We start from the raw sequence: 10,951 nt of genomic DNA on the forward strand, positions 1-10,951 counted from the left end.
ACAACAATTATATTTTTGCGGCCAATTTGACGCTTGCGTCAATATGATTTCTTGTTAGGTAATGTGTTCAATTTACTAGAGTCTGTCACTTATAAATAAAAATGCTTTTGACCGACCCTTTTTTAACTATCAAAGCTCATAATTTCAAACTAGCATTTTAATGAAGATGTCAACAATTTCAAATGCAAGTTTTGCAGGGGGATTATTCAAATTTGAAATGCTTCGTAACACTTACTACGGTAACCATTTATTCACGATTTGACGTAAAGGTTGAAAATACGCAACAGTTGCCTTCAGAAATTCCGCTTGCATCCTTGTTTGTTGTTCTACAGGGAAAAAACCACACAAATATATAATTTTTCACAAAAAAAATGAAAAACAACAACAAACAAACCGAGTGCCCTTTATCGTGCCCATGGTGTGCTGACTCGCGTTCACAGACTGTGGAAGACATTTACGTGACGCACTGACATCCGAAAAAAACTCAAAAAGATATCCTTGTAAACGCACTTGCCATATCACTGCGTCAATACTGCGATTATGTGTGTTACATAAGCGCGCCAATATATCTCAATTGCAAGTGGCGCTGCAAGAAACTTAACCGCGCTGCAACGGAGATCACTCTTCGTTTCTACTGCGCATTGATCAGGACGCAGAGCCACGACCCGTACTTTTAGCATGCTAATAATATGGTCCGCCAACTTTCGGTTTGAATATAACTTCCTAGTAACAAACTAGGATAATCAGACCAAGAAGACAGGTAAGTGTATCGTATATAACTGATTTTATATATTTTCAAAAAATGTGTTTTGCATAGTTTAATGTAATTTACCGTAAAAACATGTACTACATGTAAAAATGAAAGAAATGAATTCTTAGGGCATGCCATTATGTCATAGGAAAATGACATTTAATATTTGTTCGACATCAGTTCAACTGATGTGTACGATAACTTTAGCCAAGAACGTTCTTAAATTGGTCTTTAATAATCTTAAATAATCTCATAGAATTAAGTTTTACGTAGTCGCAAACAACGACGAGGTCTTCCGTCGAATGCTAAAAGATTATCTGAAAACATTAACACATTTCTCAATTGCAACAAGACTATGCAGTTTGAACTTAATGCAGTTTCTTGATACTTTAAAAGTGAAAACTGTTTATTTTAATCCAATGTTTACTTGCTCATCTACCATTATTCTTATTTCTAACCGGAATATTTGCAATGTCTAAGACTAAGACGTCATCGGATATGCAATCTGGCCACTTCTTTCAAACCGGTCATATATACCAATTCGAAGTTGTTATTATTGTTTTTTTTTAAAGATTTTAAAACCGTGCTCTGGAAAATAAAGCAGATTTAAATATTCATTGAACAGACACTCTTCTATCATATCGTAAGCCCTGCACTCATCACTACGTAATGACTGTAAATATCTCAGGATGAAAAAAAAACTTTAACAAATAAAATTTATGCAACCATTTATGCCACAAAGTGATTCTGACCTAAGCCCATTTTGGAAAAAATTTTCTATGTTAAACATATTTTATATAAAAATACCTTTTTATAAAGGTCAGTTTGTATACGCCGTCGCAATTCCGGCGATTAGTCATCACCATTTTAATAACCTTTTAAATCTGCGAAAAAAATGAAACTATTTTTATAACGTGAAATGTTAAAACTAAAGAGATAAGATAAAAGGAAAAAACGCAACAAGATTTATTCATTCTTAAATAAATATAAAATGTTTTCCGTAGTATCTATACTACTAGATAAAATAACGAACTGGAATTGTTATGTGAAAAAATGCCGGTAAGTTGGGGGTGGTGGTGGGGGCTTTCAGCTGTTCGTGATTTCATACGCACTGTACCTTACACACAGCTTTCGCTTTATGTGAGTTTAGTAAATAAGCGGATCTACATATTGACCATTGTTAAGGTCTACAAAGGACTGTGCTGTCCATCACTGATTTTAGAATAAAATAATTTTATTAGAACACATATATACTAGGAATATGGTTCGGACAGCACAACAGCGCCTTTGTTTTAAATACGCATGTGCATATGATTCGCAAGTGGTGGTGGTTTTAGTCATAACATTGAAGGGACCTTTTCTATTGATAACATAAATTAAAAATACATCAAAAAATTTTAAAACCAGAAATTAATGTATTGACTTTCAATCTTTCCCCCCTGAAATACTATTTACAGTGGTGTAGTCAGTATTAGTCACATCGGCCGTGAAAGGTTTCATTATCAAATTTTAATTTTAACAATTATATTCCTATGTCACGAAAAGCAGTCGAAAATTAGAACATACTGCACATACGAACAAAACATAGAGTAGCGGGCCTAGGAGGTGAAAGCCATCAATCATTCAACCACGCAGGAGAAAGGCAACTCTCTTTACTCTTTAATCTTAGTCTAAATAATGAATAAGAAATCATTCTTTGAGTATTATGAGGTGATAATTTCGGTCGAGGGGTGATCAAATCCAATAAAGTCCGAAGGGCTTTATGATAGATTTGATCACCCCCGACCGAAATTATTACCTCATAATATTTTAAGAACGATTCCTTATTACTTATATTTATATAATTTTAAGCCATAGCACGATTGAACATTTAAATATAAATAAGCAAACTCCACTGGCGCCTCAATTTGACCTCATTTGTATTATGGGTTATATAGTACAAAATCGATACGTAGTGTTATCACAAGCAAAGACACTGGAAAATGTAAATATAAATTAATTTTTTTTTTTTTAGAGAAAGATGGATAGAAAGGGTATCATTCTCTGCTTTTTGCAATACTTGAACCGTCTCTTTTACAAATTTTGTTTATCTAACTTGATCGAGCGGTTAAAGTCTTATAAAATTTTTTTCAGTAGCAGAAATGGACCATTTTCCTTTTAATCAAGCGTTGTTTCTCGATAAATTCAAATGAAAAATAACAATCTTTATATTGATTTCAATAAGATATAAAAAAAAAACCCGCACACACCAAATGGCATTACAGGAGCAAAATGCTAGAACCAACATGTTATGAGGACACTTAATAATAACCAGATGAATGTACCTTACAGATACAAAATGGCTTCAAGCAAACAAGACAAGTACTTGCTGGTTGCAGCGATCGACTTCGGAACAACATATTCTGGATACGCTTTTTCTACTAGATATGATTTCCAGAGAGACCCAACAAATACGTTTTTAAAACAGTGGGTGGATCCTACAAGCTCAATGATGAATAACAAAACATCAACATGTATTTTGTTTACTAAAAAAAAGAAATTCAGCAAATTTGGTTTTGAGGCTGAGGCCAAATACTTGGATCTTATACTTGACAAAGACCATATGGACTGGTACTTTTTCCGAAGATTCAAAATGTCTCTTTATGATGTTCAGGTAAACTCTGAAAGCTCTTTTTAAATTTACCATTTGTATTTTTATTGACAGAGTGACCCCGTTTGGTTTTTAAAAGAAATATGCAATAGGGGATATTTTATTTATATTTATTTAAATTCCTATTAGTCGACCGATGAAGAAGTATATCTTGAAGATGAAACAGGAAAACCAATGGCTGCTTTGATTGTATTCACAGAGTCTCTCAAATACCTGATAGATTCTCTCCTTAACGATGCAAGAAAGCAACAATCTGAAATCCACCTGCAAGACATCAAATGGATACTCACGGTACCAGCTATATGGTCAGACCCGGCCAAAGCCTTCATGCGAAAAGCCGCTGTCGGGGTACATGTAATCTGTTAAATAAACTATACGATATTATTCAACAACAAAATGCTGTCTTTAGTGATTCATGCGTGGGCATTAAAGGTGGTGATATTGCAGAAAATGCATATTTGTGGGTCGAATTTTAACATAAGAATACAAGGAGATAAATTTTTAATAAAATCGTCTCTAAAACCCATTGGCCAGAGAAGCTGTAACCTCAACCAGTATAGTTTTACGTTTTACGTTCGTTTTCTTTCTTCAAATCATGATCTTTATGGGTAGAATCAGGACACAATAGAGGGTCGAATCTTTAAAATATTAAGCAGAGAAAATCCTTACAAATCTTTTTCTGGAAAACCATTTAACCGGAAAACCTTAATTATGTGTGAAACCGTCCTTCAATTCGTCATTATAAAGGCATTTTTCACACCATATACACCCATTCTCTTTAATTAAACCATGATTCCTGCTGATGGATTGGTCTATAAAAGGGGGATTTTAAATAAGAATTCTGAAAAATCTCCCCTCAAATACTATTTAATTTGACAATTCAGTACAGAATTGTTTTTTTGAATGTAAAAAATAATAAATTAAATTGTATCCACTTTTGTTTTTTAATTTGTCGAATATTAAACCCTTTTGTTGTTTTAGTATACACGGGAAGATTTTACAGTACAATATTTCATGCATATTTTCTGACAAACAAAATTACTGCCAGAGTAGATAAATGACAGGGTTATGTGCAAAGGTCGTTTTTAAAAGTTGTGTTTAAGCATTTAAAAGTATCCTATGTAGTTTTAATGAGTACTTGTGTACTTGCGTGTTTTAAACGAACACAAAAATTATTGGTCCCATCAGAAATTTTTTGCATCAGTTAACGCTACAATGATAACGCTAATTTTTTTTTATCGATATCTGTGTAAACATTTTTCAAGTAAATTCATATTTCAAATTACATTGTTCAATACTTGTATATTAAGAGTGTCAATCATTTGTCACACAGGCAGGAATAGACACTGAGATGCTAACAATAGCATTGGAGCCTGAAGCGGCGGCCATGTATGTTAAACACATTCCTTTAGAAAGAAGTGTGGATGGAAAAACAGGCGATGTGTTTCAAACATTCTCTCCTGGGTCAAAATACATTGTGGTCGATGCTGGAGGTTTGTAATAAATTTATTCTAAAATTGGAAGTTGAAATCTGGTAAATAGGGTGTTAACTGTCAATTGCTTTAGGTACTGTGAATATTGTGACGTATATATTTAAGTCAGTACGAAAGCCAAGAAGGCTCATTCGAGATTCAATGTCTAAATTAACCAATTAAATCGTAGATCTTAAAACATGTACCCAATCAATATCATAATGTTTTAAATGCACATGATCTGTACATGTCCTTACGTACAAATAAATGTCATATTTTCTCTTGTGTAAAGGTTTTTAAATGGTTTAAATAATTTTGATTAATTACTATAGACAGTATAAATAATTAGTTGAGTGATATTACTTTGTGTTTTGCGAATCTAAATGAATTTGCTCGCCCTTTGTATATTCTCCTTGCATATTATTGTGTAAAAATCGGATCGCCAGAAAAAAAATGTAAAAAAAAATTTTCAATCTGGATAATAAAAGGAAAATATTGATTTTAGCTATGATACGAATTTTAATGAAAAGATCAACCTATATAAATAGAGATTACAATGAAGGTCCGATATCATGATTCGAAAAAAGTTCTAAAATAATGAAAGTTTTACAACTTCATCGACAAATATGTTTCTGACTCTCAAAAGGAAACATACAGGTATGTTTATCTGTAAGAAGAGGGGGTATTTTTAGTAAAGATAAGCATCGGAGCCGAAATCCACTATAGCTTTTGAAATGATAAGCATTACACGTAAACAAAAGATAACATGTAAATGAATTATTTATGTTAAAATGTGATAAAACATACAGCGACCTTGATTTGTCGGACTATGTGTTGTGTAGCAGTATAAGTACAAAGAACTTTGCTGTAGATGTATACATCTTTAGAGCGTAACAAAAAAATACAAACTGCGTGTATAATTCAAATGTAAATGTCCATTTTGATTTTTTAATTGGAGGGGGGGGGGGGGGCTACATAAAAAATAACTAAGGTGTGATAGCAATGCCTGTAAATAGTGCATTTCATTCTGTTCTTTACTGTCGATAAAATGAATCATACAAAACTAAAATCATAAATTTAAAAAAATGCCAGCAATCAAATCTTAAAGTTATCATTTCAATGCATTAGATTTGGCACTTTAAACAAATTGACAAACGTTCACCCTTTACGTTGATCGTTTAAAATAAATATCTTTCGTTATTAAAAAAATAATTACATATGTAGGTGTTTACTTATGAATAGGAATGATCATAAAAATTAAAATAAAACATTTGTTGTATGTGTAATTGCAAATATTGTGACACTATTACTTAAAAGGTTTATTTTTGACTGACTACAGATTTAGCTCGGCTTCGCCTCGCCGTCTATGAGACTGATCAACCCGATATATTTCTGTAGTCAGTCAGTAAAAAATCAAATACATGTTTTGTTTTTACCGAGGACTATAGGTGGGACATTTATTTTACAAGAGGCGATGATCTTCATAAATCCATACATACAAGTAGGATACATCTCGTCAAATCTAACACAGTCGATCTATTCCAAATATGATTTTCATCTTTCAAAAAGTCTTTGAAAATCTTCGCTGCAGCCTTGTTCATTTATGTTTTGTTGTTTTTAATTTAAAACGATTTATTCCTTTCTCCCACATAAGCATTAAATAATTTATTTTTGACGTCGTCGTGTCAATAACTGCCGTCAGGTGAGCAGACAAATTATCATAACGCGCTAACGCGCGTTATTCAATTTGTCTGCTCACCTGACGGCAGTTATTGACACGACGACGTCAAAAATAAATCATTCAATGCTATAATAAATACGGGTTGGTCACGTGATCAAATCTCATAAAGCCCGAAGGCGCCAGACGGCGAGGCGAAGCCAGTCAAAAATAAACCTTTTATGCAAATCATGACAATAACAAAGCTCCATACTTTTTCTTTTGTAATGACCAAGAAATCCACTTCGATTACGATGACGTAACAAAAAATAGTGCAACAAAGTTGCAAGAATTTGATTATCGTGATCAATAATTATGACACTACTTTTGACAAGACAACACTTTTTTATTATTAAAAAGGAAAACAGAAAAGAAAATCCACTTATAGAATTGAAAAAAAAACCCGATTGAAGCTTGGCGGAGTAGTACCACCTCTGTTGAGGTCGCAGAGCGGTTAGAAATTTTTAAAAAACGATTGAAAGTTAAATTAGATTCTACTTAGGCATTTTCAGGGGAAATCAGATTCAAGAGCATAATGATTTCCTCCGACATTATAGAGGAAAGCCATTTTAACCTCGAAATTTTTTTTACGGAACAAAAACGGACTGAGAAGCACAAGGAGTTAAATTTGACCGTGATCCGTGAATGGACTAAACACGAAAGGTCTGTGATATTGCGTTTGCAATTTTGACCGAGTCTTGTAATAGAGTCAGAAATGAATTTTAACTGAATAAACTCCTTGACAAATCGCGATTGTATTTTTCAAGAACGCCTCGTTACGTTGTCGATCCATAAACATTTTGTTTACAGGCCTGATGTGTTAGCTATAACATGAGTCATTTATACGCCATAAGTGTTGTATTTTTTAAGAAAATGAATGAATAAAACTTCGTATAACAAAATACAGATACGTTTATTTTTTTTATGCCTAAATTATGTTTTCATTACGATATCTAAATAGGTGTGTTTCAGCACAAGTCGGTTAGCTTTTGCACATAGAAAAGGAAGTGACCTAGATTATTCATGCGCTACTTTGACCTCTTGACCCAGGATGATGTTATACAGGAATAACAGCATATTGTGCAAACAGAATTATATAAGGGAAACATTTGCAAGTGTAAATATTATTGATTAAATATCATGAAATGTCGAGATAAGCAGATGATGCGTCGATCATATTGCCGACTATTAATTTGCACCAGACGGACTTAGAGAAATATCCGACAGTCACGTGTTATGTTTAAACCAATGAAATTTTGACATATCAGTTCCGGACCCCTCCCTTTTAAATGGAAATTCCGGTCTAATGAAAACTACATAGTAAATTACCTCGGGTTTATAGGGAATAAAATATACTCGGGTTAAAACGTATCGGAAGGGAATACACACGGTGCGAGCTAATACATAGAAGATTTACTTATCTAAATAATTGTGTCTGTTCTCTGTAAACTAAATCATACAAATATTTTTTGCTATGGACAAAATAACATTTAATGACATGCAGTATCAAATGCGATTGATCATTTATTTAGACCAGGTTTTTAGAATGATCCATGATTTCATCGGTTGATTAAGATATTAAATCTCAAATTTGGAATCTCCTATTGTGAATCCCTCTTTACGAATCTCGAATCCAGAATGAACCTTCTCGGCCTTCGAGAAAATATGTCTAATTTTTTCTTCAAACATTACGAATTTATAAATCTATAATGATCCGCAAAATATAAGTCATTAAAAAATCTGGTTTAAAAAAAAATTCAAACTTTGTTATTGCCAAAAACTGAGCTTCCGTTTTACATTGATTATAGTAAGTGATGCGAATCCTTATTTTAGGTTCCTATAGTGATTGCATTCTTTTAGACATCATTTAGTGCATTAAAGTATTATTTAAAAAAAAAGAACTTTAATAGTTTACATGAAGGCGAAGCTAGAATGTCTGTTTAAATGTACTTACAAGCCTTGAATTCGCAGGGATTTAAGGCAGAGCTGTAACATTAACCGATTTTAATTTATTCATAGCAAATTGAGTAATATGCATTAAAAATCTAAATTAAATCTCTTAACATCACATTTTTGTCTTCTGAAATATAATTTTAAATAGCGATGTCAAACACATGAAATAAGTTTGAATCACATTTAAGTTTTAATTGTGACTTGAATTGTGACCAAAAAAGGTGAGAGAAAGAAAGATTAATTTCACATACGTACAGAATGCTTAAACCACGTGAAAAGAATATCTAAATGTCTGTGTGTAAAGACCATAAACCATAGGAGAGGAACATTCTCATTTATTTCCTTAATTCGAACAAAATTGTTTTTGTAGAAAAAGTATCGAGATAAAGGGTATAGTTTTGGCAATATTGTTAATATTACCGGTTTACTTAAACAAACTTTGTATCATAAATTACTGAAAAATGTGTATATATTCATTTTCTTAAAGGTGGTACAATTGATATCACGGCACATCAAGTCATGGAAGATGGCAATGTCAAAGAACTCATCAAAGCTACAGGGGGTGATTGGGGAGGCACTAGGGTAGACGGAGAATACATTGATTTAATCAAATGTCTGATTGGTAGAACAGCCACAGATGATCTCAACCAAAACGCACCAAACGTATTCTTCGAAGCTTGTAGAGAGTTTGAGTCAGCTAAAAGAACAATCAAACCGAAGTCTGATATAACATTCAATGTACGTATTCCCTCAGATATAGGGGAAACCTACACGAGGACGCATTCGGGTAAAAATTTGAAGTCTGTCGAATATGTAACAACAAAGCGTAAAAAACAATTCAAAATATCATTTATCGGGGACAAATTGAGATTGGCATCAAGCGATGCAGAGAAGTTCTTTGCCAAATCCGTTAAAAAAATTACTAAGCATCTTAAAAAAGTATTTAAACAAAAAGATGGGAGTGGTATTTCAACCATTATTCTTGTCGGTGGGTATGCCGAGTCTTTAATCCTTATGGAAGGGATTAAGTCATCATTTCCACACATGCGCACCATTATTCCACAAGGGGCAGCATGGTCCGTTCTTCGAGGTGCGGTCATCTTTGGTCACGACCCGAGTCTCATTAGACAGAGACGGAGCAAATACTCTTACGGTATTGATGTTTTTGAAAAATTTAATCCAGCCAAGCACGATGAAAACCGTAAGTATGAAAAAGACGGGGAAATTCGATGTGGTAAAATATTTAGTAAACTCGTGGAAGTTGATCAAACGGTTACTGTTGAAGAATATCAAGGTGAAGGTGTTTATACTTTACATGCGTTTGGGACGAAAGGAGATGTGAAACTGTATTCCAGTACAGAGATGAATCCTCAATATGTTGATGATGAAAATTGTTTCTTTATTGGATATATTCTGAAACCTGGCCATAGCTTTCTTCTAAATGAAGATATAGTTATCAAGATGTGTTTTGGAGAAACAGAAATTGAATTCAATGCACACCAACCAAAAAGTCAAAAGACGGCCAAATACTATCTTGGACAAAACTAGTAAAAGCTTGCCATATAATTTGTATGTACAAGATTTTATCCTGCATCCAACATTTTCTTCAGATCATAAACTCATATCATCATGCACATGTCTTTATGAATAAGTAAAGTAAAACATTAAACTTTTTCAGGGATACATTCTTCTTTCAATTTAAAGTAGGTCAAAAATAATGTACCTTCTTAAAACCGTTATAGACGAGGCATTGCACCGGCATCAAACGTAATGGCATAATATACGTACTTTTTCTGCAACTTGAATGACTGTTATAAACATTTTCCAATGTGTATTTTTTTAAATTATCTTTTAATTTCTAACATGATATTTTGTTAAATGTATTTTTCATTTTTGTTAAGACATACAGAGGCGATCCTAATTGATTTCTTTGATAACAAAATAAATACAACCAAATATGTCAACCAAATGTTACGATATTACTATTCTATTGTAAGCAAACAAAATTCAACTTAATAGATATTTTAAAAATAAATTAAACGTATAACATAGAGAAATTACCAACACATTAATTCACAAAATCAAACCTTTATAGTGTCCTCTCATAGTTTCGTCTGCTTGAGTCCATGATTTACATGTACTGTAACGGCGAGGCTGGCTAGCGCTATTCAAGGATTCATTATATACTGTATAAAATCCTCTTCAATCAATTACCCATGAAGCGTTTTAGATTATTGACCATCAGAATGTAGAATACTTAAGGCGGCTACCAATTCCTAAAACCGTTGTGTTTCCAGCGACAGATATACCACATTAGTACCACAATGACTATTTATTTACAGTGGCATTTGGGAAAGTTGTTCATGTATACTACTGGTATTTCATGTCGACGTGTAAATTATTATGAG

The 10,951-nt window shown here is 32.9% G+C and overlaps 1 protein-coding gene across 2 annotated transcripts; it reads left to right on the forward strand.

Moving 5' to 3' along the window:
• The first annotated feature begins 511 nt into the window (after positions 1-511).
• LOC128159986 (heat shock 70 kDa protein 12A-like) lies at positions 512-10,163 on the forward strand. 2 transcript variants are annotated; one of them, XM_052823224.1, is made up of 5 exons: positions 512-760; positions 3,083-3,404; positions 3,531-3,749; positions 4,735-4,894; positions 9,031-10,163. In XM_052823224.1, exons 2-5 carry the CDS (start codon positions 3,090-3,092, stop codon positions 10,089-10,091), a joined length of 1,755 nt encoding a protein of 584 aa, XP_052679184.1. In that variant the 5' UTR covers positions 512-760; positions 3,083-3,089; the 3' UTR covers positions 10,092-10,163. The 2 variants fall into 2 exon arrangements, with proteins under 2 accessions (XP_052679184.1, XP_052679185.1); XM_052823225.1 differs by having other exon boundaries at positions 3,531-3,692.
• Positions 10,164-10,951: the final 788 nt, after the last annotated feature.

This window comes from Crassostrea angulata, chromosome 8, assembly GCF_025612915.1.
Source record: "Crassostrea angulata isolate pt1a10 chromosome 8, ASM2561291v2, whole genome shotgun sequence".
NCBI classification, from domain to species: Eukaryota; Metazoa; Mollusca; class Bivalvia; order Ostreida; family Ostreidae; genus Magallana; species Magallana angulata.

Coding starts and splice junctions, on each gene's coding strand:
- LOC128159986 (XM_052823224.1), top strand. CDS start 3,090: ATGGCTTCAAGCAAACAAGACAAGTACTTGCTGGTTGCAGCGATCGAC. Junction 3,405..3,530: donor TGTCTCTTTATGATGTTCAG/GTAAACTCTGAA, acceptor AATTCCTATTAG/TCGACCGATGAAGAAGTATA. Junction 3,750..4,734: donor TGCGAAAAGCCGCTGTCGGG/GTACATGTAATC, acceptor TTTGTCACACAG/GCAGGAATAGACACTGAGAT.